We start from the raw sequence: 27428 nt of genomic DNA, 5'->3' as shown, positions 1-27428 counted from the left end.
AAAAAAGCCTCTGATGGCAGTTTTGTGTTTCATGAGAGGAACTGGAGGAGTCAGGTCAGGAATTTCTGCTCTGTGGCTGAATCAATCTGCAGTTTTTGGTAAACCAACCTCTAACCAGCTTTAACACATCTGCAGGCTAGAGGGGGGAATAGTGACACACATCAGCACCAGATCCAGAGTCCATGCAAAGCTATCCCTGGATCACAGGCTTTGGATTGGCATCTTTGCACAGCATCATTTCAGGGGGCTCTCCCAGACATGCTCCAGCTGGCCACACACAAGAGAGCTCACGGCAGCGTGATTGACTGCACCTGCCCCCCACCAGCTCTGTGATCAAATCACATTTCCCCAGTTTAGGTTTTTGCCCTTTCTCTGCATGAAAGTGTCAAGCAAACAAAGGAGAGGGAAGTGATGGAGGAAAAAAGCAAAGCCATGTGAGTAAAAAGTGCTTGCCAAAGCCACAAAATAAGCAGCTGGGGAAAGCTGGGAACTATATTGCCTTTAATCTCAAAGATAAACAGGTTCAGTCATTTTAGATATTACAGTAACATCTGTGGCCTTAAAAAAAATACAAACCTCAACCTGAAGCTGAGCCATTAGGTCCACAGTGTCACTGTAATGCTCGCTTCAAACCAAAATGAAAATCTTTGAAAGTGAGACGATTTCAAGAGGCTCTTATTAAAGTGAGAGATGACTATTCTGGCAGGATTGAAGCGAAGGAGAAAGTCACTGTGAGAGGCTTGATGACTAATTTCTGGTTTATTCACTCACTGAAACAACTTTATGAGAAACTTGGAAAATATGTGAAGGGACAAGTGGGCAAGTCCACTGGCCAGCCACACGAGGCTCTGACCTCAGCAATTTTCCCCACATAAAGGAGTTGCAGCTACATGGGGTGAGAGAATTCCAAGAGTGCTACTGCCCTGCCACTGATGCCTCAATGCCACACACTGAGAGTCAGCTGGGAGGAATCACAACAGTTTGGGTTCAAAGCAGAATTAGCAGGGACCAAGACCTTTTATCAGGGTGCAGAATCATCTCCCTGTTGCAGGATCAGGGTGTTGGCTCCTCCACAGTGAGCAAACCATGCTCTGCTAGAGCAAGGATTTATGGACAAATGTCAGGGAAATGAAGAAAGAACAGGCAGGCAGAACGAGCTGTTTGCATCCTTCAAGTGCAGCAGAGGACTGCCTGTGAAGATGAACTTTAATTTAAACCACAGGGAAGGAGAGCATTAGTGCAACACCCGCCTCATGCAGCTTTTCCAGTAAGGGCTATAATACAACAAAAGCAGCTGAAGAGGCTTTTCTCAAAGAGTCTTCTAACTAACTTTATAAAGCCAGGAAAGTAAAATTCTTCTGGAGATCTTTCGTGTCCTTAATTTGCTGAATCCAAACATTTACATGCATCTTCTATAACCACTGCTGTTTAAATAGAGAGCACTTCTCAAGTGGGAAGGGTGAGTGTGATGTAGTGTTATGGAGGCTATTAGTACATACCAGAAGCCTCAAGAATTCTCCAGCATTTCTATCCAGGATGTGCTAAGATGGCAATACTTGCATGGTGAATGTGTTTTTACTGTGTGTTTTTATGATGTTTTCATTATATGCTTTTATTATGTGGTTATAAGCTGCTAGAATGGAAACAGGAGCTATAAAGTTTGATTGATTGTTATATTCCCATATATAAATGGAGATTATTTTTTTCCACTAGAATCTATGAATGACAGATAAGTTTGATTGAGATGCAAGTCCAAGCATTAAGTCCACTCCTGGAGTAATCAAATCCAGCTCCTCAAATCAAGTCAATGCTGATGGAATCATAGAATATGCTGAGTTGGGAGGGATACACAGGGATCATCAAAGTTCTGGCCCTGCACAGGATAAGGCAAATGATGCTTCTGAGCCTTCCTCAAGTCATCAGACCCTCAGCTTTACACAGCTGGAGAGGCAGCTGGGACACTTGGTGCTCTGTGTGTCCCCACAGATCTCCAGAAGCTCAGGCCACCAGGGTTCTGAAATCCCTGAGGCTGAAGCAGGAGCTAAATTCAGAAACCAAAGAGGGTGTCGCAGGCTTTTGTTTAAGTTTCTATTTCTGATGAGGTTTAATTTAGACAACAGAGTCAAGAGCTCTAAAGTGACACAGTGTTCTCATTCAGGGCTCAATACTTTGTGATGTGCAAGGTCTGATGAATGCTACCAAACACCTCGTGTTCCCCCCGCTCTCCCCCTGCACAGCGCATCCCCCGCTGTGCTGCTCCAGGTCCCACTGGTGACTGCACCATCCTGGTGGAATCAGGGCTCAATCAGGGCTCACTCTGGTGGGAATTGAAGGAGAACCACTTTGATAACATCTGTTTATGGTGGCCACAGTGATGGGCTCTTCCCCAGGGATGCAGGGCCTTGGCGCCAGGCAGCATCAGTGAGTGCAGAGTACATCTCTGCAGTCCCCTCGTGTGATACTGTGCTTTAGAAACCTTCCAGAGCAGGTGTTTGTCAGGCCAATGAACATTGCAACTGGTTTCAGCTGCCACAGATTCTGCTTTTTTTTCTGTTGTGTTGGAGGCCTATTGCCTGCAATGCTCCTTTTTTTCGTTCAGCTACTCTGGAGACAGCAGCTCACTGTGAAATGCCTCTCAGGCACCTCATCCCAGACAGAACCTCTTCTCTTACAGACCCAAGAGGGCTATCAGCACCCAAAATTCCCTGCAGAGGCCTTTGAAGTTGCTGGCCAGCCCAAGAGTGAGGCACGGTGAGGTGAGGGAACACCCTGGCTTTCAAGGAAGCAAACCCAAGAATCTCCCTGTAATTTATTTATAGGAAGAAACAAGGAAATATTTCATGTTCCTCCAAATAAACCTCTCCCCTTGCCTGACTCAAATAATTCAAAAACCTTGCAAGGAGTGGAAGCATTTCCCCATCCTCTGTAGATTTTGTGTTTTGTACTCTTGCTTGCTAAATATACGCCAGCACATATCCACCACTTACTGCAGCATGCAGGCTCATGATCTTTGCATGGCTTCTTCCCCTCTAGGACTGCCATAAATAAATCACTAGGTCAGGGAGGCTGTTACATGCCTGTGGTCTCTCTCCCCCACACTGGCTCTTTTTCTCTCTCCTTCCTCCTTCTGTGTCTGTACAGAGCACTTCAACCTGCAAGGAGTTTCCATGCAGCCCCCCCTCCCAACAAGTGCTCTGTGCTAGGTGTGATCTGGCAGCAGATCTTTCATATTCCTCACCACACAGGACACTAATGAGCCCAGATCAGAGCAAAAATCACATTTTGGCACTCAAGTTTTCCCTCCCAGGGAACGTGCTTGCTGAGCTAAGTCAGATTCCCAGAGGTGGGTTTTTGAGTGTGTGGTGCTGCACGGCCAGGAGCAGGTATTCAAAAATTCAATTCTGGAACCCAGAAGGGAAGTATGATCCTGAAAATATCCTGTCCTGGTTGCTCCTAATGTGATTGGGGTGTTTGCAATTCCTTAAGAGATTTTGGATCGATATAGGTGATTCTTTCTTGGTGTTGGCCACCAAGAGGTGAGTTCTAGCCAAGAAGTTCCATTCTTGCTTCACAGGAGGACCTAACCTGGGGGCCATGCTCTCCCTGCACCTTCTGGCTAGAGCTCTTCAGGGGAAATCCTTTTGCCCTACTTTACTCTTTCAAAATTCCCTTTATTTCAAAGCCTAAGCAATTCCCTCGGCAGCTCTGCCCACCACAAAGGACATGAAGGATGAGAAATATTAGTAGAAAAGAGAAGGAAAGAAAAGCATTTATTATTGATGGGGGGCAGAACGACAGTCACCGTAGTTACAGAAATCAAGTGCTTTTCTAGAGCTGAAATGAGGCTTCACATTAAAGGCCTTTTGCACAGCAGTTTTTTAGCTGTTAGCAAGAGGTGGAGAGAAGAAAAAGTTACATTCTTAATGTTACCCTTTTAGGTTTTGTCATCTTTGCTAAATGGAACATATTGTCAGATCTCGTGTTTTCCTGGCAGAAAAGTTCTCATTTGCAAAGGACCATGTGTGCATGTGAATTTTTTTGTTCCTTTTCGTTTTTTTGGTTGTTTTAATTGCTGTTGTAACCTGCAGATTTTGCTAATATTTCAATCAAAATTTTCCAAAGCACCCTGAGAGGGCGAGGAAAAAGCAAGAGAGCCTTCCTGCAGGCTTTTTTCAGGTGTGCTCATCACTAAGGTGATAGATTTTTGAGTGGTTAACAGTGCTGTCTTGAATGGCCCAAAGGAGGGTTATAAAGATTTCCCCTTCTTTATCTATTCCTGTGTTGTCACATCCAGCCCTCTTTTTTCACTCTGACTTCTCACAGGTGGGAACAACCTGAAATCTCAAATTATTCTTGCAAGAAACCCCCTCTCACACCTTGCAGTGCCCATACACAGCTTGTTCCTTCATCCCACACGTGAGATTGTTTATCCAAACCAGGTACATTTACCCCCTCAACATGGCTGTAGAGAGTAATTGGTTTTCTGTCAAGTATAGGACAAGACTAATCAAACCTGCCAGTCTAAAACAGGTCAAAACTAGAGTCAAATATGACCTGTGCTTCGAGGGCCATGAAATGCAGGAATACCGTGCTGGAGGTGCTGCAGAAACAAACCTAAAGAAATGCCACGTCTTAGCAGCTTTAATTAGAGATAAAAGACAAAATTCGAAACTCGCTGAGGTCTCAGTTTGGCATCTGAACTCTATATCTGTTTATCAGCCACTTCAAATCCACAATTATAAGTGAGAATTACATATCAGTTTGGACTTATCTCGGGGGGATGTGCTGTTAAATTCAAATCACTGCTGGTTGTGTGCAAGAAATGTTCATCCTTCATACACACTGAGAACGTGGGCATCTTCTGAGTCACTGCAAACATGGCCTTGCTGGGTTAATTATTTGTCGGTGAGGTGGGGAAAAAAGGGTGAAGCATGTGGGTTAGGGTAGAAGCAGGGAACAGGGAGGAGTCTTGTGTCATTTCTGTTCCATGACTACCAGCAAAAGGCTTCTTTGTTCCTCTGGTGACCGTGCAAGACAAACACTGCAAGTGCAGGTTTGAAGGAAAGGCTGGCACAGCTTGGATAGCGTGGAACGCCAGCACTGGGAGTGACATTTGGGCACTCACCCCTCCCTGGCTGCACAGCTTCGCACAGGTCCATGGAGATGCAGCAATTGTCCACGCTCTTCAAAGGTGAAACACCTTTCTCATCCTGCCTTCTGCCCCAGGCATCACAGGGGCTTCACAGGATGGGCAAAACACTCCCAGACAGAGGGGCCCCCACTGTGTGTGTGCATAAACACCCGTGCACACACAGCACTGCCACCCAGTGGCTTGTGAACCACAAAGGGGGGCTGCAAACTGGCTTTAGGGTGGGCTTTTCTCCCCTAAATGCCATTAACATGGTGGGCAAATTCAATACAAACACATACCCAACCTTCCCAACCTGGAGGTGCCCAGCTTGGCAGGCACACAGGGCCAGGCTGTAGGAGTGAGCCAGCTGTGCTGCTGCAGGTGGAAATATCAATTCCTTGGCATCAGGTTCAGGTAACAGGCAATTTGCAATTATCACACATATTCTGCCTTTTCCCTTTTTTCTCCCTTTTCCGTTTTTTGTGTGCCTGTGGTTAATTGGAAGGGGGAGGACGGCAGACCTTATCTCTCCTGACTAGTGGTGGCAAAACTGAAAAATTGTTTTCATTACCAGGTGGAAGGCTTTTCACATGCAAATTATCGATATCATTGTGAATGTGGCATTTTTATTAATCCAAACCAGCTTATCTGACCAAAAAGAAAAGAAATATCATTCTTGTTTTATATCAAACATTTTGCTCTGACAACAGCGAGTCGTATTTGATGAAATATTGCATGGATCACACCATTTTTACAATTTAGTGCAGGAGAGAAAGAAATAGAAAGGACTAATGGATGGGGTGGGGTTTGGGGATTTTTTTGATGAAATTGGTGTTGGGATTTTCTGGTTTTGCTCTTTTTATCTTTAAGACACTTCTCCTAAATGCCAGTCAAGTGATGCAAGTTCACATAAGCATTTAAACTTCTTTTCTTCAACATCAAAGAAACTGATCTGGTTTTATAGATGTATTTTTATCTCTCTATTGTGTGCACTTCCCCTTCAGACACTGGGAAAATAAGGTCACATTCCCTACCGAGTCCATCCTTTTCTACTGATTTTACTTTCTTAAAATCCTAATAGAGCTTGAAATTAATACAGTTTAATTTTCTTCTCCTTTTCTTGCGAACCAACAAAGCTTTCTTATTGCTGCTACACCAGTCTGGGTACAAAGAACATGACAGACTTGGCATCCTCCTTCCAATGGCAAAAATCCTTGAAAAAAGAAAATCAGGAGGGTTTTGGCTCTTTATCCAAGGATATAAAGGCTCTCCCTTCCTGTCTAGAAGATGAGGAGCAGGGGATGCTTCTTTACCCAGTTCAATAGGGGATGGATCATAGAAAGTTATGGACCCCTGTAATGTGGCAAAATTCAGATTCACTGACTTTAGGACAGGTCTAAATTCCTCAGCCTGGGCTACAACTCAGTTCTCTCTGCTGATAAAGGAAAAAAAAGAGCCCTACTCATATTCCCCAGCCTGGGACAAACAGCTTATTCAGTGTCTGGGAGCTCCTCCAGGAGCCACGTGAATGCACTTCAGTAATGGACACAGCCACTCCAGGATCCAGCTGGAAAACATTTACGCAAGGGGAGATGAAGCCAGGTGAGGAGACTGGCAGCTCTGGAAGCTGCTGGGTTGTTAGCAGCACCCTCCATCCACGAGCAGAGCTGCTGCGCTGGCACTCTCCAATCCCCTGCTCAGCGTGGAGACCAGCAAGAGCATTCAGAAGATGAAGGGCATCAAACCTACTGAATCAGCATCCTTCCTTCCTGCCAGTGAACCTGCTGGGGAGGAAAAGACCCTTCATGACCCTTGGGAGTCACCTCTCTTTCAGGGGAGGGTTTTGCTGGCAGAAGCAGCGAGAGGCAGGTTCGGTGTCAGCAGTGACGCGACAGAACGTGACAGCCCTGGGTAGCACAGGCTCCTGTGCCCACACATCACCTCAGAGCAGTGCTCAGCTGTATAAAACGGGCTGTAAACTTTGCTCATTTTGGCTGACAGATACGATAAAGGTTATGTGTGCTTTACAGCATTACGAATTTGATGGAGAAATGTCCCCTGAGACCTCTCACTGCAGCGGGTCCTTGCATTTGCCACAGCACAGCAGGGACCTCATGGGTCATCTTCCCTGCCCCTCCTGTGCTTGTTCAGGAGTCGCTACCCACCTCAGTGATGCTTCTCACATAGATTAAAAGCATTTTAAATATGTATTATTTTTGCACTCTCTGTGTATCTGGGCCTTTCATACCCACATCTTAAATGCATCACCCCTCCGCCAGTTGTTTGTAAATGTCCTCAGGTGTTTAACTCTTATTCTCTGAATCCTCTGAGCTATTCCTGGTGAGTGTGGCTATTACATATTCCTGATATTTCTCAAAGGCCAAAGGAAAATGTAAAAATGCCATTTCTTTTCTCTCCTCCTTACAAAGCAGAAAATGCTATATTGTTCTGGTGCAGTTACTTTAGCTGCAATGCTAACATTTTATTTTTTTTAAGTAGACCTTTTTGTATTTACTGCAAATGTTCCAGATACAGAATTACTTCCTCAAATTATTAGGAACTAGAAGATATAATCAGCTTTTATTCTGTTTTAGAACATATTACTCTACCACAACAGTCTATTTGCGACAGTTTGCTCTCATCTTCCTGCAACCCATCTTACAAATGAGACATAAAACTGAGGCTGTGGATGCTTATGGACCCAATCCTGCAACATTTATGCACCTGTTTAAGCTGAATCATATAAAGATTCATGGTGAATTGAATGTGCAGAATGACTAACACTTGAGGAACCATGGCAATTGCTCCAAAGCAGTCTGCAGTTCTTCAGGAGAAGGAGCAATGCATGAAACTGGTGCATTATCAGGGTGGATTATCTGCTCCTCCCCCAAATCTGGCCAGGATGCCATAAAGGATGGACTTGCAGTGAATGCAGAGCAAACTGTCCTCTCTGTAGTCAGTATTATTGTATTAATTTCCTCTTATCACTGCAGTAAGGCTCCTGACCGTGCAGAATTTAGCCCTCAGCAGTACAAGATCTCGAGGATTTCGTTGCAGAGTCACACTTGGTGGTGTTATACAGCATTGTTAATTGATTACAAAATAATTCAGCAAGCTGCACCATTCCTGCATCTTCTATCCAGCTTTCTGCCTCCTCACCTCAAACCAGCTGCACTTCAAGGTCCTGGTCCCTGTGTCTGAAGCCCAATCAGCCAAAGAATGACCTTTTTTTATGACCTACATCTTTCAGAGGAATAAAGCAACAGATGACACCAAGTAGAGGATTCACAGAGCTCTTTGTGTGAGCCCCTAGCAATGAAACTCTCCAGTGAAGGGCATCAAGCTTAACTCTCAGCTCACCCTGCAAGGCAGATATTTTTTTTTTCAATTTCAGTTAATAGCAGCCTTTCCATTGACTTACATAGGAACAGAGCCAAATCCCAGCATGTCTTTTAAGAAAAGCTACTCCTCAGCAGAAGCAGCATCTCAGCAGATAGAATGCCCTTGCTCCTGAGAGTCCTTGTCCAGGCAAACCAACTCCCACCGTGCACTGAACGATCCCCCCACTCATTCCTCAGCCTCCAGCGAGATTTCTGCTCTTGCACACTGACACTGTGATTGGCAACTGAAACACAAAGATCAGACAAAAGAGGCTGAAACACCACCTGGGATGGAGCTGAAAAAGATGCAGGAGCAGATATCTCCATCTGTATTCTCGAGGATGTGTAGGGGAAGCCAGCTGCGGTGTGGTGCTCTGGAATCACAGGGGACTGGTGCTCTGCCCCGCTGCATCTCGGGAAGCCCCAATGTCAGTCCCTGCACCAGCAAGGTCACCTCAAAGCCTGTCTCCTCATCCTCAGGCCAGTCACACTGCTGTGAAACTCCAGAACAGGGTGGGAAAAAGGAGTCCAAGATGAATAAAACAGGAGGAAAATGAAGCTTTTCTCAGATTTACGCAGAAGGCAAATTACAGGGCTACTTACACCACCTAAAATCACTTTCTCCCCAGGGTCCTGAATATGCTCCATTATGAAAGCTGTATACTGGAGTGTAAATTTGCCATATATACTCCAATATAATTGTACCAGACTCACCTGTGTTGTATTTTTTACCTATAAATGTAATGGTGATTTGTTTGTCTCCTCTTTCTACAAGAGTTTCAGAATCCCCAGGAGAGCACATGGGCTGTAACACGCTCCTTCCACCATTTAATCCAGATAAAGAGAAAAGTCTTGTGCTGAGTGTGCCTTCCCAGACACGATGATGGTGTTAGGCATCCCTCTACATATGGACAGCTTTATCCTGGTGCAAGGCACCTCAACAGGAATTACACAACACTGACAGTGTATCACACTGTACTTCTGAATTGATGCAAAAAGCCGTGCACAGAAGGGAAAATGGCAGCTTTCCAAGTGGCCCCAGTTAATAGCTCTGTTTTGCTTAATGGTGCCTCCCATTCAGACTAAAGATGCTGTTTTAAATATGTAAGCAATTAGTATCTCTCGCTCTCAACACATCTGTGCTGCTTCTCTCTGCTGCATTATAAATCTATCGCGTGCCTCTCCAGCTCGGCAGTGCATATATCACCAGATATTCTGATTTTCAGCAACTTTCTGGTCTGAAAGAGTTGTGCTTGGATTTGGTGATGCTCTGCCAGGCTGGCCTTGCCTAAACCCTGCCAAAGCCAGCCTCTCCTCTCCAGGTCTTTCACTGGACTAACAGATAACAGCGATATAGGGAAAACACCTCTTGGTGGTTTTTTGGCGTTTCTTTGATCCAGCCAGTACTTTTGTGTTTTTCCCAGCTTTCACACACTTTCTGTGTAGAAACTGCAGTTTTTTCTCTCCACAGCAAAACCCAAGGGTGCCTGTAGCCTGCAGGAGGATGTTTGCAGGGGTTGCAATGTGATGAAATGCAGCCAAGCAACTCAGAAGCAGAACACCTACCTTGCAGTTTTGTTCTTAAATAAATTCTGCCTGCTGAAACTCCAACGGGATCTAAAGTCATGGCAGGACCAGTGCAGTTATGACGGTCAGTATTTATAGGAGCGTAAGGAATCATTGTTGCTAAAATAGCAATTGATAGTAATAGAACTGGGTGCGATGAGTTATTCAGTTATTTATTTTTATTTTTTTTTTTATCTTTATTTAACCGAGTGTTTTCCATGCCAACACCTCTGTTATTGCCCGTCCCTCGCAAGGGAGGAGAAGGTACAGCCGCCGCACCGCGCGCGGGAGTTCCCGTCGTGTGATTTTATTCCAGTTTTTGTCCTTTCGGGGAGAAGCCGCCCCGCCTGCGCCGTGCCCACCCCCTCCCCGGCCAGGAGCGACCCCGCCACACCGCGCGGTGGGCGCAGGGGAGGGGACGCCACAGCGGCGCGGCCCGCAGCCCACTGCCGGGGGCTGCCGGGGGCTGCCGGGGGTTGGCAGGGGTTGGCAGGGGTTGGCAGGGGTTGGCAGGGGCTGCCGGGGGTTGGCAGGGGCTGCCGGGGGCTGCCGGGGCTCGCAGGGCGCGGCGGAGGCGGCGGCTCCCGGCCCCCCGCGCTCGCCCCCGGGCCGCGCTGCGGGCGCTGCGGGACGCGCGGGCCGCGGGGCCGCGCCGCAAACTTTAGCGGCGGGGGGCGGCGGGGCCGGGCCCGCCCCGAGCGCCCCCTCCCCGCCCCTCCGCAGCCTCCCCGCGCCGGCGGGGCGGGCCGGGGGCGCCGAGGGGCGGAGCGGCCCCGCCGGGCGGCGGCGGCGCCGAGCCGGGACGCGGCGCCGGGCTCCGCACCCCGCGGAGCGGCCCAGCCCGGCCCAGCCCCGGAGCCATGCCGCTGCCGTGCCGGGGCTGGACGCTGGCGCTGCTCACGCTGCTCGTCGGTTTCCTCATCTTCGCCGATATCTCGGAGATCGAGGAGGAGAGCGGGTAAATCCCCCCGTCCCCGCGCGGAGGAAGGGGCGCGGAGCGGTGCCGGGGACCGGCGAGGAGGAGGCGGCGGCGGAGGAGGGGGCGGGCGCCCGGACAGTTTCTTTGTCTCCGGCTCTCCCGGTTTGTGCCGTGCCCAAGTGGGAAGGGAGCGCGCTACGCTCCCGCGCGGCTCGGCGGGGCCGCTGGCAGCCCCGGGCGGGACCGGCCGCCCCCGGGCAGGACGGGGCAGCAGCGGGCACCGGGCCGGGGGCAGCCGCACCGCGCCGGGCAGGGCTGCGGGCTGGGACCCGCCAGAGACGCGGTGATAACGGTCCCAGTAGGGATGCTGAGATACCTGTCCGGATGGGGATGCCAGAGCAGGTACTGCCCCGTTACAGACACTGAGGTACCGGTCCGGGTGGGGATGCTGGAGCAGGTACCGCTCCCATTAGAGATGGGGAGATCCTTTTAGAGAGGCTGAGGTACCAGTCCAGGGATGCTCTGTCGGGTACAGGTCTGGATAAGGATGCTGGAGTGGGTACCAGTCTAATTAGAAATATTAGAGCGGATCCTGGTCTGGAGAGAGGGATTTTGGCACGGGCAGTGCTCAGGTGCTGATGTATGGATGGAGCAGGTCCCTAAGTGGGATATTGGTGTGAGTGATCTGCTGGACAGGGATGCTGGAGCAAGTTGCAGCCAAAGGGGCTTAGGTGCCTCTGCTGGTCCAGATGGGTGTGGTGGAGAGGGCACCAGCTGATGGAAGTGATGGACAATGGACCAGTCTGTGGGATAGGAGAGGGATCAGTTGGATTGGGGTGATGGAGCAGAGAGCTTAAACCACTGGTGTTAACCCTGTGGGATGCATTAGAGGCTTCCTGATCACCCCTTACTGATCACTGTCATGGTCGGTGTTTACCTGCAGGTGCCATGTACGGCAGGGGCTAAAGCAACCTCTCAGTCTGAGGAGAAACACCCTTCCCACCCCATAAACCCTATCTCTGAGGTCTGCTTGGAAATTTAGGGGATGAGAGGAACAAATGCAGAGAGGAAGGTTTGCATTAACTTGAGGAACTTGCTACAGCAATGTGGAAAACCAAATAATTTTGGTAATGAGGTGTGCACTCGGAGCGCCTAAATAACACAAAGGTCTTTGTGTTTGGGACCAGCTGGCTTTGTCCACCGTGTTACACCAAAACAAACACCTTGATGAGATGATAAATGAAATGCACTGATGTTTGTTTATTGTTTCATTGTTATATTATGCTGAGTGCCACAGGCAAGAAGTGTTTAAATGTCAGTAGCTTTGTCCGGAAACATCCAGCACCAGACTGTGGGTTACCTGGGTGGATGAATTGTTGTTCTGCAATGAGCTGGCACTATCTATATAATAATAAAGGAAATTAAAATCTTCTGATGCATCCTCCCCATTGGACAGGCTGCTCTGATCCCCTTGCTTTCTTCCCATCTCCTTTTCTGGCTTCTTTCTTCTCTCTCCTCCCCTATCTGCTAGATCTACCCACTAGAACTTGCTGTGCCCTTATTGAAAATCTATTCTGTTTTGTTACTTACTTGTCCTGTTTTTCACCCTGGTTCATTAGGGATTCCCAGTATTGTGTCTTTTTTCTCCTCTCTTTTCTGTACATTGTATGGAAATTGGCTGTTTGCTGGCTGCTTATCTCCAAACCCTGGCATCTGAGTTTGTTGCTGTAGTTCCTCCAAGGAAGTACTGCCAAGCGGTGCGGCGGCAGAGACGGCAGCAGGGTCAGATGAGTTCTGTAGGAACAGCGAGCAGCCTGTTCCACACAGCATCAGAAATGGTAGTGCAGGAGGGAACTGCCAGAGAGGAGCACCCTGTCCCCAGGGGGTGAAGGAGGGTCCTGTGTCCCATGCCCTCTGGTACACATGATCACCAAACCTTTCACACATCAGTCCCCACATCAGCTCTGCTTCCCGTACGGGGATAAACAGAGCAAAGGTGGGACCCTGCTGTATAATTTATATCTTTTTTAATGATGAAGTCTGGCAAACTGAACCTTTCTTTGGCTTTGCCCTCTGCCACCCACTTTTCCTCATTCTGTCTCTGGAGTGTTTCGGGTTTGATGAGCTCCTGCATCCCAAACACAATAAGGGTCCTTGCACTCCTCACCTTGCAGAGGAGCCTGGCACAGTGGGCACTTCATCCCTGTGTGCTGCCATGGTGCCAGGGATGGTGAGCACGGTGCTCTGACCTGGCTGGAATGTACTGCTGTGGTGACATGGAAAAGCAGAGTGCCTGGTCTGCAGCAGGTCAGGGGATGATAGAGGGTTTTCAACTGTGGGAGGCACATAATAGCATTTTTTGTTAACATGTCCTGTAGGTAAAGGGAACTGTGTGACAGCGAAAGTGCACAGCAGTGTAGAGAAGAAACCCTTCCAAAGTTTTCCAGGAGCTCTCTGTGTGTCCAGGAGGGAACAGCTCCTCTCCATGAGAGGTTTGGGAGATGCTGCATGTTTGTGCAGCTTTCCCCCAAAGGAATCAGGAATATTTGGCTGTTGTAAAGTGTGGCTCAGCATCCTCCTTCACACCCCCAGACCACGCTCGCTTCGGTCAGTGCAGCAGGGAGGGAAGGAGCTGCCACCTGTCCCCTGGCAGGCTGGTGGCACTGAGAGGGGCTGGGAAACATAGGCAGGTGCAACTCTTTTCTTCTTTTTCCTTGGCATAGAAACACTCTCTAATTATTGTGAGGAGCGAACAGCTTGCCCACTTTTACACGTACCCTGCCCCCTGCCTGTGATTTGGATTGTCTTTGGAAGAACGTGCCTCATACAGGTGGGAGTGGGGGGGAACAGATTTCTGTCACCTGCAAACACTGAGAAATTTCAGAAAGAAAATGCAAAACGTTCAGTAGGCAAAAAGTAAGAGAGACTATAACACATCTGGCAAAAGGACAAAAAACCCAAACCCATGCTGTTTCTCTGGACAGTGAGTTCCCCGCGTTGCAGGTGAAGGGAGTTAGGAGCCAAGGGCAGCTGGAGCTGCACTGCCTGCCAGAGGCTTCTGAGAAAGATGTTTGTGCCTTAAGCAGTCCCATCTCACTCCTCTAGACATCCTTATACCACCTCCAACAGCCAGGAGATGCTGAAACAAAGAGCTGTTGGGGCAAGGATGAAAATTCAGCAGTTTCTCTCTCCTGATGCTGCATCGCTCTTGCTTAGCCCGTTCTTCCCACCCTGCAGCCACCCCTGTGCGTGGGTTTTCCCCCTGCAACATCCTTGCCACTGGCTTCACGTGTCCCCTACGGGTGGGTCTCGGGGCTGTGGGATGCTGCTGGGGTGCTGCTGGGATGCTGCTGGGATGCTGCTGGGATGCTGCTGGGATGCTGCTGGGATGCTGCTGGGATGTTGCTGGGATGCTGCTGGGATGTTGCTGGGATGCTGCTGGGATGCTGCTGGGATGTTGCTGGGATGCTGCTGGGGTGCTGCTGGGGTGCTGCTGGGGTGCTGCTGGGATGCTGCTGGGATGCTGCTGGGGTGCTGCTGGGGTGCTGCTGGGATGTTGCTGGGATGCTGCTGGGATGCTGCTGGGATGCTGCTGGGATGCTGCTGGGATGTTGCTGGGATGTTGCTGGGATGTTGCTGGGGTGCTGCTGGGATGCTGCTGGGATGTTGCTGGGATGCTGCTGGGCAGGGACACGCTCGCCCCGCTCCCTGGCGTGTGCTGCTCGGTGAAGTATTGTTGTGGTGAGCGGTCTTGGCACTTTGTTTCCGAACAGCCAGCTGGTTCCAGGCTGCTGAACTTTTCCTGCAGCCCGGTGGCGCCTGTGTTTCCATGCACAGCTCCCGCTCTTTGTTTGGCTGGCAGGAAACAAAAGACACGCTCCCGTGTCTTGGGGAGCGCTGGTGCCATCGCAGCCATTTCTTCATCCGCGCCGGGATGGGGCAGCGGGACGGACCTGTCCCCGCAGGGGACAACAAAGGACTTGGCATCGAGTGGGATGATTACTGCCGGTGATGAGGAGGAAAATTCTGCTCCGGTTGAAGGGGACTCTCTTTGTTACTCTGCGCCTGCTATTGCAGTTCTGCAGGGGTCCGGCTGTGTCCTGATTGTCTGTAGAGGGAGCTGGTGACCCGCTGCCACCAGGTGACTTCTCGAATTAGCGTCTGAGCCATCTTAGGGAGCACTTGACACTTGCTAATGGGTTGGTCTTAATATAAGTCAACCTTTTCCCTAGCTTGCCCAGACCACATGCCTTTCCATCCTGATTACAAGAGGAATTATATTCTGCTCTCCCTAAGTGACAAATAGGAGTCGCTGATATTGCTGGCCTGCCTGCCTGGGAGCTTGTCAGTAAATCGCCACTTTTTCCTCATCTGCCCTTTTCTAACGCCTGCCTTTCAAAGGCTGGGGAAGAGATTTTGTGTCCTTCATGGGGGCTGCTGCACTTGCTATGAGCAGGCTGTAGTCGTAACACTTCTTGTCAGGCTTGGTCCATGGGGTATAAATGTCCTGCTTACGTCTTCCAGGCTGTGATTTACTGTGCCCAGCCCAGAGTTAGTCTAAGATTTGCTCTTCACCGGAAAGTTTTGCTGGAGAAAGCGCTGCATTCTGCCAACAAGCGCTTTTGTGCGCTCACACGGTGGGTGTGCACAGGCCAACAATTATCCAGGTTGGGCTGGAGGAGGAATAGCTCTTGGCAGGACAGGAGCCAGCAGACATCCTGGAAGGATTCATGTAAATGGAGCCAAAGGGGACCTTTGTACTCTTTGGGTATGGCAGGGCTCTAATAAAAGCTCTGTGACACATCAGGCTGGAAAATAAAAGCAGTGCTGGAGCACTGATTTGAGTAAGAAAATACTTGGAGTAGGCTTTGATTGCAGCTCTTCTGAGCACAAGCAGCCGATTTCAGGTTGGCTGCAGAGCTCCCTCTCCTCCCCATGAAACACTCCCTCCCCTCCTGCAGCCCTGCAGGGGCAGGGCAGGCTGCCACAAAAACACATCCAAACCCCTGTGCTCCTGCCTGGAGCAGGCTGAGGGAGGTGAATGTCCACAGCTTGTTTCCTTAAGCTGAGCTCTGAGGGAGTGGTGGGAGCAGTGGTACCTGCAGGGAGGGCTGGGAGCAGCAGGATGGAAAGCACTCACAGATCCCCAAGCAAGCCAGTGGAACAAAGAAAGAAAAGCCAGTTCTAAGGGATTTCCAATACTTCTATTGAAAAGTTACTCCACAGTTCAGTACTGGTTGTCAGCATCTTGCAAGATTCCCGAGGAGGAAATTTCTGACCTTGCTGGTGAGGAGAGCTGTGGTAGGAGGATGCAAATCACCAACCAGCCTTTCTTGGATGCTGTAGCCAGGCCAGTTCACATGACTGGAGCAATGAAGACAAACAAAGCAGTTCCCAGTAGGGCTTCAAGTTTCCTTTTTACCCAGGTGGGCTTTTTGTGTCCCACCTCTAACCCTGCAAGTGCACAATTCCAGTCGGGAAGGCAGAGGAAACCTTCCTGTCCCAGCAGAGGAGGAGGAGTTGTGAGTGTTGGCTCATTTAGCGAAGGCTTGTTGAGCAGCTAACGGTGAGTTCAGAGATTCAGCATCAGCAGTGCCGTGGCTGCTCCTCTGGGACCAGGGCCAGCAGTGACACAGCAGATCCTGCTGCTGATCCCTCCCAGCCTTCCCCAGGCATGGATGAACTCAGGGGGTCGGTGTTCCCTTGCAGGGCAGATGGGCTTTTGATCTTCCAGGAAAAGCATTTAGCAGGAGTGCCTTTATCTTTCCTCGGGCTTTCAGGCTGTCCTGGTGATAAGACGAGAGGAAATGGCCTCAAGTAGCGCCAGAGGAGGTTTAGATTGGATAGCAGGAAAAAGTTCTTCACTGAGAGGTCTGACAAGCATTGGCACATCTGCCTGGGAAGTGGTGGAGGCATGATCCCTGGAGGTATTTAAAAGATATGTTGAGGTGGCTCTTAGGAGCATGGTTTCATGCTGGACTTAGCAGTCTTGGGTTGACTGCTGGACTCAGTGATCTTAAAGGATATTTTTAACCTATGTGATTCTGTTGTTGTAAAAAACCCTTGTTCCAAACCAGACTTCTTCTAATTGCCTACCACATTTCTTTACCCTGGGCCTGGGTCATCCTCAGCAGCAAGAAATAAGCCCAAGGTACAGAATTAGACAATAAGTACTTTGCCTTTTCTCTGGCTTCCATCCCCAGTTGCCTCAGCAAACAGGGAAGTTCCCTGGTAAAGTAAATTCACTGGAGATGCAGAGTTTAAGGCGTCCTTCAAGAAACACCACTGCAGACCAGACAGGTGTCATCTTCTCAGTCCCTTGAAATGCAATAGAAAGAAAAAGGAAAAGGAAAAAAGGAGAGTATCTTTACAGCTCCTTTTTCTTCACATTTCCACTGTAAATCCTTGTCTTGGCTGGCAGCAGCCTTGATGGTGGTGGCGGCCTTGGGAGATGCGTCTTTATCAACAGCAGCAGAGCTGGCTCCAATTGGGAAGTGAAAGGACTGATCCAAGGAAATGGGCACAGCACTGCTGAAACCCGCCAGAGCAGTGACAGTGGTGTGGAGTGAGAGCTCTTTCCCAACCTGAGTCTGAATACTTCTTGCTATTGCAAATCAGGTCCTTGTTATTGCATGCAGAAATTCTTTGTGCTGAGCACACTGTCCCTCCCTGTTTAGTGCTCTCCATAAGCAGGGCTGCTTTGAAAAGCACATTTTGCTACAGTTTTGGAGTGCTGTCTCCAGGCATCCTCAGTCAAACAGCATGGCAGTGGGCTCCAGGTATCACTGGCAGCTCTGAATCCAAGGATGGTTCTTGCTCTCTGACCTGGCACCTCCAGCCAGCACCTTCAGGAATATCACTCTCAGCCAGTGGCTACAGCAGGGGCCTTGTTTCCCCTGCAAAGGTTGAGCATCATCGTGAGGCATCTGCAGCACCTTTTCAGACACAGCAGCACACTCAACTGGCAACCAGCAGCTGCTCAGTGGGTCACTGAACTTCTTGCTGCTGCCTGGATTTCCACAGTGTAGCTTTGTGAACAGGGGAGGAGAGGGGAGGTCAACCTCTGAAACCAGCATGGACTTCCCAGTGTTTGGCAGCTCCACTTTGTGGTCTGGGATCTACATCCCTCTGAAGGTCCTGGGATGTCTCTGTTGCTGGCTGTGGGGTGTAGCTCTCACCCAAGCACTTCCAGCCCTCTTTGTGTAGGCTGCAGATGTTATTTAGAGGATGCTCATACAGAAGAGCTGCCCCAGGAGGGTGTCTCTGCCCAGGAGAGGTCCTCAGCTTCCACATTAACAGTGAAAGAAGAAACCACATGAGACTTTCAATATTCCAGTATGCTGCACAGAGCACTGGGAAAAGAGATGGGTTGTAGGAGGATGAGCCCAAGGGCCCACAGCCCCATATGATAATGTTTCATGTTGTACCATTTCCCAAGGTATGTGGCACCCAAGATGCTGCAGGAGCCACTGGGATTTCTGGCTTCTGGGACACAGAGGCTCAGGGTGACAGGTTCTGCTGCAAGCCTGATGCTCTGCTGTTTGTGCTCCCTGAGAGCTCTGCTCTGATAGCAGAAAAAATTAGAACAAATGTATAATGTAGACATGTTTTGTAAGCAGTGAGGCTTTTGTCTCAGCTACTTTCTAGATCTTCCCTGGACTCTTGGGGTTTTTACCTTCTCCCTTCCAGAAGGGAAAGAAGAGAATGGAAAGAAAATAAATTACACAAACATATACAAAATACACACACACACTGCTCAGTCCCAAGCTCCTCGTGGATCCTTTATGCCTGCTTCAATGTCTGTTTCTTTGCTGGTTATTTCATTAACACAGCCAGGGAAAAAGAGCTGATACCAGGAATGATGTTTTAAAGATGAAGGAGGGAATAAGGTCCTGCCAGTATGCAGGACAGGAAGAGGGGAAGTGTATGACCTTTGAGCCCTGTGAGTATTTTGTCTTTAGAGCAGTGATAGAACAAGAGCATCTTGAGGTGATTGAGTCAGGCCATGCTGATGTTATGGCAAATGCATGTGGATGTGAGAGCTGACACTCCACAGGTGTGAGAGACACTTTTCTGGCTCAGGAAAAGCTCCTATTGCATTGGGCCCAGGGCTCGAGGCAGGGACAGGGATTTGCTGACCCCAGTGCAGAGGGATCCCCAGCAGTGTCCTGGTGACAGGTTGCCACCAACATCTCTCCCATTGCCTCATGTCCATTCGTTGTCAGAGCTGCACCATCCCTGCTGATTTGTCACTGGTTTTGTCTCATAAGTGTTTCAGACTAATTGGCATGTTCCTTAGTAAGCAATAGATGTCTGTTTTGCAAACTCATGTGTCTTCATTCCGTCGTGTCCTCAGCAGACACTGGCAGTGATTACAGACCGTGACTCGCAGCCAGACAGAGATGTCAGGGTCAAACCCTGCTCACATTTACTCAGGAGCTGCTGTGAAGCCACTGACACCACCTGGCAGGCAGGGATGCTGAGCACCACTTCCCAGCCCCCTGTGGTCCTTGGGAAGGAGCCTGCAGGACGGGTGGTGTTGTGGAGGTGGGATTGGGGTGTGGGAAGAGGTGACCCAATTTACAAGGCTGCTTTGCATGGGGCTGACAGATGTGCATTTCCCGTGGCAAGTGCCAGGAGCAGCAGGGAGGCCCTTGGCTGCTGCCTCAGTGGTGCTTGCTGGAAGGTGCTGTACTGCCAGCCTGGCTGCTCCTCATGACCAGACCTGCACTGGGACCCCAGCTGGACAGCTGATGTTTCTGAAAGCCATCATATGGGCACACTTTCCCAAATTCAATTGTATGACTTGATAGAATTAAGCTTGGAACACTAAAAGTAGCACCTGATATTTAGGAAGTTTTTGACACTTGGGCTGCCAAGCTGTGACAATATAATCAAGAGAGATTTTTTTAAATGTACTGAAGTGCGATTTTGAACATCTCATCAAAATGTATTGCAGGATCTTCTGTCCTAGCAGACAACTGCTTTGGAAATGTCTTCCCAATTAATCCCTTGCTTGCCTGGGGAATGCAAGAACCACAGCTACCACCCAGAAACTACCACTTCTCTTCATCAGAGTCTCCTCCACATCCCTGGATGAGAGAGCCTCCAAAACAACTGGTGAAATGTCACAGGAATGGCCTGCAAGGGTCTGATACCCCAGCTTCTGCCAGTATTTAATGAGATGGGATTCAGGAAGGTGAAATGATGCTGGAGCCTGGAAGAGCAGCATTCCTGGAGAGGGGACAGTGCCAGGAGAGTGCACAATGGACTGTTTGAGTGCAGAATCTCAAGATTCAGAAATGCATCTCTGATCCCATCACTTCTTATCTAGCTTTGGCTTTTGATTCTGATTTGCAAACTGATTTACATGTGGAGCTAACCAGCCTTTCCTCTTTGAATTTGTCTCTCCTGGGACAGCAGAGCATTTGATGGATATGGTGGATTTTGACCTAAACTCCACAGTAACCACTTGAGTGTCTAGTCAGCAGCCCACAAAGGGACTTATGAATTAATGTGTCCTTTTCCATATTTTCAAACACACTCTGATGTGTTGATGGAAAACCAGGACACAATCTCCAAGGAATCCAGGTTGGATTCTGAGCTCAGTTTCTTCTCACTTTTGTCTCCTGGGACACCTTTGCTTGTTCACCCTGCAGGGTAGGGCTGGACAGGTTGGCATTTGGAAGCCAATTATTTCTCTTTCATAGACAATTTGGAAATGTGACCATTTTTCCCCAAAAGCCCTGGAGTGCATTTGCTGTCCAGCTGCTCTCAACACAAACACTGAACTTCAGGGAAGGGGGAGGAAGGGTTTTGAAGCCAGTGTCCTGATCCACATTTCACAGCACTGTGAGCATCAGCAGGAGCAAATCTCTAAGGTTTGGGGGGAGGAGGGCCGTCTGTATCCTTCATTTCCAGTGGTTGGGCAGTGTATCCTTTCCCCCAGAACTGTTAGTTACGGTGACTGGGCCTGGCTACAACCTGCAGAAGGGCTGTGAACATCCCACTGAACATCCTACTCCACGTCCCCTCCACACCTGGCTGCCTCAGGGAAAGCCCCTGGGTTGGGAGAACAGTGACTGTGGGTGGGTGGTCGCTAGCCAGGCCTGGCATCGTGATCAGGTGCTCTTCAGATAGAAAATTGCACTTCTGGTCTTGAGGAAAACATCAGAGCAGTCCTTAAAGAGCAAAGTAAATATAGATGGTGATTTTTTTTAAATTTTTTTTTAATAGATACAGACTGCCTTAATGGGCACGGTCTGCAGCCATCTCAGGAGACTATTGGCTGCCTCTGCTTTTTGGGCCAGTGAAACCCTTGCAGATCAATTCCCGTGGTCCTCTGAGCCCTCTCACCCAGCAAAAGCCATTCCCACTCTCAGCCAGTAAAGAGCAGCATTTTCAAGAGGACAGGGCTGCTAGAAGCTCACAGTGCCTTCTCCTGGCTTGTGGAACTCAGTTTTTGGTGTTAAGGGCCAAGCCACTTCACCCACAGTGTCCCAGCTGTAAAACAAGGATCAGGAAATGCACCTAACATAAAAGCAGGTTGTGAAAACCTAATTAGGAGGTGTTAGTCTTTTAAACCCCTCAGGTAAAAACTGTGGCACTCTGAACTCTATTCCTGGGGAATTCAGGTGGATAAATTCAGCTTAATAATCCCCCAAGGAACTATTATCTAACTTTTATGTGGAGGAGGGAGAAGGGGAGGACTTGGGTGCCCAAGGTCAGGAAGAGGCAGAGGTTTTGTTCCACCAGGAATGAGCTTCACAAATGCTTCCTGTTAAATGCAGGAGGGTAGGAACAAGATGATCTTTAAGGTCCTTTTCAACCCAAATCATTCTATGAGCTATGAAATGGGTGGTTGGGTATGGCTGAAATTTCCAGTCAGCTCCTGCTTCTTTTTCCTGTTTCCCCTGTGTATCTCTGGCCACTAATGCTGGGGGGAAGCAGGACTCGGGGGTGGGCACTGTGAAATACCCATGGAAAATACATTTTCTAGTTTGTGAGCCTGGGAACATGGACATGTGAAGTCTGCTCGTAGAGATCTGCTCACCCAGTGAGGCTCTGTGACCTACTTGCTCAGTCAAAGCAGCTTTGATTTCACGTATCGAAGTGGCTCGAAGCGAGACCAAACTTACCTAGCAACAATTAAGAGAAGCATTTAAGAAACGATGAAAAGGGAAGCAAAAACCCTAAACAGGCCCATTCATGGGGTGAATAGAAGAGCCTTTGCATACCTGATTTGTCACAAATTATTCATCCAAGAAAATTTGGTCCTGAACCATAAGAAATTTTTTCTTTTACGTCCTCTGATATATGAATCAGTGTCACTTTACATCTGAGCACAGAACATTTTGACCTATATAATATCTTAGATAGTGGCAATGCAGCTTGAAAATCTCAGGGAAAATGAGAAAAGATGGCATAAGTCAGTAAGATGGCATTAGCACATATAGGTGCAACTTATCACTGGAAAACATCCCAACAGAAGCCCAAAGAAAAATGTTTTGTAAATAATAGGATTAGGAAGCAGGTTGGTACTTTGTGGAGCTGGCTATACAATAAAACTGATAACAACTAGATTAATAAGGCAATTCAGTCCAAACACAGTGTAGCACTAGAAAGCTTTTCAAAATCAATGCTATCTGTGCTATTTTAATCGAGGTTGGTCTTTGCCTTTGGAAGCCAAGAGATTTGAAACTCCAGGTCAGGAAGGTATAATAAAATGGACTAGGTTTTTTTGGTTTGTGGGGAATTTTTGTTGTTTTTTTTTTTGCTTCTAACATGTGTTTTTTAATTAGTACCATCCATTTCTAAATGTTTTCCTCTTCCCAGGTGGGGGAAGTGAAGGCATACAGGGGTACCAGCTTGCCTGTGTTGGTAACAAAGTATGGCAGACCTTGGGAAATGCTGTGCTTGGCTCTGCTGCTGGTGTTTTGAGCAGCTGGTTTGTCTGTCTGGGACCCACCAGTGGGCTGAGCTGAGCAGGATGGCTGGACAGGCATCACACACCCCACAGCATCCTACAGCTCATGTTGTCTTCCACTGTACAAAGTGAGATTGTAGGAAAAACGTCCTGAAGCTGTAGCATGGCACACAGAGCACCAAAAGAACTGAGAGTTTTGAGCATTTTAAGATCCACTAAACCAGCTCAGACCTTCAGCCAAGTATCATGTCTCAGCTCTGGCTAGTCTCCCTGTCTTGGAGAGGGAAACTGAGCCTGGCACAGGGAGCAGTGGCTTTGCCAGCATCTCAGGTGTCCTTGAGAGCATCGTGTCTGCTGCTGGCCAGCAGAGCAGTGATCCCAGTGCCATGGGAAGATGGTTAGCAGAGCCTTGCTCTCCTCCACCAGTAAGCTGCCCCCTCCATGTTCATTTATGACAGCAGAACACATTGTGCCTCTGTCTGCATTGGAATATTTTTGCTTTTCACAATGTGTGAGGGGGAAGGAGTAACCCCTGGCACTGTCCTTGAGGGGCTTCTCAGGGTGGCAGTCCCCTTCCCCACCAGGCTGCACACAGGCAGCTGGGAGAGGTGGCTTGTGTTCCTCACATCCAGCATCTCCAGCCCCAACACCTGCCTTAGTTCCAGGAGGAAGCACACAGACCTGTCGCTGCGGGCATGTAAAGCCAGACTGGATAAATGCATTTGAATAATAGGTTGTGATGCTCTGAATCCTTCCTGCTGTAGCCACAAAACATGGATGAGGTAGGAACTGACACCTAGGGAATAGTCTTCTCTACCTCCTAATTTACGTTTTTGCTTTTCACATGTGAACCAGCATATATTCAGGGGAAAAAAAAACCCATTTCTTTCTCTAAGCTTTGTCTGTCCTACAGCAAGTGTGAAGGAGTGTGAATCCCATTTGGAAGGCTCCTCCAGAGGAGACGTCTCTGAGCAGGTGCGTGGTTTGCACACTAATCCAGCCTGCTCCCACACCCCACCGTGAACCCCATTAATGTGGAGGCTTGTTAAATGCCAGCAGGCTCCAGGAATGAGCCAGCCCTGCTGTTCCCTTGATGCACCAAGAAATGAAACAGCTCACAGGCTCTCAGGTCTGTCAAAGGACAGAGGAGAGCGCCGGAGCAGGAATCGCTCTGACTTGGCCGTGGATGGTCTCTGGCAGGAGGGAGGAAAGGGAAAACCATCGTGGCATTTCCAAGGGTTTGATGTTGCGTGGTGCTGAGGGCTGAGCTCAGCCTAATGAGGGGATTTATGTCGAATCCCACAAGTCTGAAAATCCTTTTTAATGGCACCAAACACACACATGCTTTTTCTCTTTCATTTTTGTCTAGTGCATTTGGGATTTTTTTCAGAACTGGTAGAAATACATTCTCCTGAGATACATTTTCATTAAGGTGTATATTTCTGGGTAGCAGTATTTCTGCTGGAAGAGAATTTGGTTCTTTTTATGACTGCTCATTGGGATATCTGTGCAATGGGAAAAATAAAACAGAGCAATGAGTACATGGCAGTTAAAATGTGTCTGAATGGGAGCCCAGCTCTCTTGAGCATCACAGTGTTGGTGACTTGTTCTTTGTGACCCCTTTGAAAACAGCAAGCTAAAGCAAGAAGAGCTCTGCAGCCAGCTAGGTGCAGACCAATACTTGTATGTATTTAAGTGAGGATTCACAGCTTGTGTGAACGGTATGGTTTTGTGAAGGGGCTTGGTCCAACCTGTTCTTCAATACAGGATCACAGAGGTGCTGGAAGCTTTGGCTGTTCATTCCCAGAGGTCTTGGTCAGACTGGTCTGGCATCTGTCTTTGTGTGGTGGTGTCAGGCCATGGGAGTGACGCTGCTGTCACTTCAGGTCTGAGCTCCAGCACGTGAATGACTGTGGTGAGTTGGCCTTTGTAGCTTCAGCCAAGTTACACCAAAGGTGGGGAGAAGGGGCTTGAAGGCACTCACAGGATTGGAGTGGGCTGGAATGGAGCTCTGGGTCTGGCCTGGGTCCCTGGGGGCTGGGAGAAGGTACACTATGAGATCTCCACAAGTCAAGGAGGCTGGTCACTCAGTCTGCGTAAAATATAGATACTGGATGTTCTCAACTAAAAGCCCAGGTGAAGACAGTGGTGGGAATGCTGCCCAGATCATTCATTCTCTACCTGAAAAGGACAGGGAAGGTCCATTGGCAGCCTGGAGCTGGAGGAGAGCTCTGTGCACTGCTAACACCTGGCTGGTGAAGAGAAGTGGAGATGTATTTAGCGCAGCTGTGGGGCGCGCGGCTGTGGCAGCCGGAGCAGATGTCTGTGATGGCTGGTTAGATCACACAGGTATTATTAATTGGGGTGGCTCAGGGCGTTCTTTGCCAGAATGGTTTCACGGTCACAGTGGTGATGAGGGATGAAAAGCCCTTCAGAGGCATCAGGACATTTCCCTTCTGGATGGGGTGGGACACGGGCGGCGTGGCAGTGCCTCCGCTCCGAGCAGGATCTTTTGACTGTTGAACAATGCTTGGCAGAAAGGAGCTGGATTTATAAATAATGCATTTCCTTTGTCTTGCAGGAGTTCTGGAGGCAGAGGTACAATCAGATCAGCTGTGAACAGCTTACATAGCAAATCTAATAGGTTTGTAAATTAGATTTTGTGTTCATTTGTTTTTGCTGTAAGGCAGCTATTAATCTGCTTCTCCTCTTCGCTGGATAGTGCTGTTCTTATTTAGCAAATGTATCTGTTCCTTTTCACTTCTGCTTTGCATTTTCTTAATCATTTCTCCCCCTCCTTCTTCCAGCTCAGTGCAATAATCATTTGCAAATAACCAAGGATCTGGAAGTTGTGGTGATTGAGAGAATGAGAAAGAGTTACTTATTGTGAAAATAAGTCAGTGATAGAGTTGCTATTTTCCATAGTTTTAAGTGCTATTAGAGGGGAGATCGCTGTGTTTGGGATCAGAACTCTGGTTTTATTGCAGTGCACTCCAGTAACGTCCCTGCGTGGCACAGTCATTCCCTGGCATCCCAGCCCCATTCAGTGTCTCTCTGTGTTATTTTTACAATGATTCCCTGTCAGCCCAGCATTGCCAAGTGGCACATTTCAAAAGCTTAGTGGCAGCTTGCAAGGAAGAGTGATATCATTCTGTGATGATGTCATCACCTGTGACGAAAACACAGAAAATGGGCAAACCCAAAAAAACACAGTTATTCCCAGGATTGCTTTACCCTACTTCCATTATGATTTTTGACACCTTCTAGGTAAGGTTTCCAAGACATGAGTGATGCAGCAAAATGCAAGAAGCAAACAAATCCAACAGACTGGCAGCCTCTGGAGAGGTACTGTACACACACACATCAGGACACTGGCAGCAAGCATTTATAAACACATTTCCTTGCTTTTTTGAAACATTATACAGTGTGAGCCACAATGTGTCCTGGAGAGCTCTTTCTCTGGGCTGGAGATGTGTTTCCAGGAGCTGGATGTTTGTCCATGAGCCTGGGCCACCACCTCTGCCCCATCTCTCGCTCTGCTCCCTCCTTGGGGTTTACATGCTTTATATAAATGCATTTATTTACAAAGAATTTCCCAGCTGGAAAAAGCCTTTTGCAATGGAGAGGGAGATTCCCTTTAGCTGATAGCAAGTGCTTTGGCTGTGTATTTTTCAGAGTGCTCTGAAGTGTGAAGGATTTTTTTGGGTCTGCAGATACACACGCAGCTTCTTGATGAGGTGCTTGGCTTTTCTTTTTGGAGGGCAACTGGCTGGAACCGAATATTTGGAGGCTCCTTCAATTCATGCAGTTTGATTTAAATGTCACAGAAGTGCTGGGGCTGATTTGCTTCTTTGAGCAGGGATTAAACGCTGGGGTCCCCCAGTGATCTCCAGCATCTGGGTGCTGCTCATTTCTTGGTCTGGAACAGGTGATATGGGTGCTGAAATCCTTGTGCTCAATTCTAAGCAGGGAAAAAGTTTCCAGTGAGCCTGCCGCTCTTGAGTACAGGATGCTCACATCCCAGTCTCACAAGCAGCACGCAGCAGCTCAGCTGAATTAATTTCTCCATTGGGTGAAGAGAGGGTTGATCCTCTCTGGTGAGGATTTTAATCTTCTCCACGAGATGAGCCAGCTCCACTTTGGGATGTTCATGTGTGACCACAAGGCAACAAGGCAGCCACCTTGCCTAGGAAGTTCTTTAGTGAATTTTGGGGGCTTTGGGGTGTCTTGTCTGGAAGTGCCTGTCTGCCAGCCTGTCACTCTGTGTTTTTTTGTGCATGCCTTCCTGCAGCTCAGTGTGTAATAGTGTGTTTTCTGTGAAGCTGTGCTGGCTGTCAGTCTGTGTTCGTGGAAGTGAGTGGGTATTTAAGGATCTCTGTCTGCCAGAGTGTAGCAGAATACAACCAGGCTTTCACTTCTTGTTTAGCTAATAACTACAATTTTGCTTTTCTGATGAAGTTTGAATTCAAGCAGCCAGAGCTGAAGATGGTGATTAGAAGTGCCATT

General features: G+C 48.6%; 1 protein-coding gene and 1 long non-coding RNA gene across 2 annotated transcripts in view; both read left to right on the top strand.

Annotated features, from left to right (window-relative positions):
• Positions 1-363: 363 nt before the first annotated feature.
• LOC147650667 (uncharacterized) lies at positions 364-9461 on the top strand. Its single transcript, XR_015275585.1, has 2 exons — positions 364-434; positions 6268-9461. It is a non-coding gene; the product is annotated as an uncharacterized LOC147650667 (long non-coding RNA).
• Positions 9462-10857: 1396 nt separating this feature from the next.
• ST8SIA2 (ST8 alpha-N-acetyl-neuraminide alpha-2,8-sialyltransferase 2) overlaps positions 10858-27428 on the top strand; it is a 31596-nt gene continuing 15025 nt past the window's right edge. Inside the window, exons 1-2 of the mRNA XM_086848311.1 lie at positions 10858-11035; positions 25504-25566. Coding sequence (XP_086704437.1) covers positions 10938-11035; positions 25504-25566 — 161 coding nt within the window. The 5' untranslated portion in view covers positions 10858-10937. The remainder of the gene's footprint in view (positions 11036-25503; positions 25567-27428) is intronic.

This window comes from Cyanistes caeruleus, chromosome 13 (genome assembly GCF_971803275.1).
Source record: "Cyanistes caeruleus chromosome 13, bCyaCae1.hap1.1, whole genome shotgun sequence".
Classification (NCBI taxonomy): Eukaryota; Metazoa; Chordata; class Aves; order Passeriformes; family Paridae; genus Cyanistes; species Cyanistes caeruleus.
The sequence above is the reverse complement of the archived record's forward strand: the minus strand, read 5'-3'. Positions and strand labels throughout refer to the sequence as shown.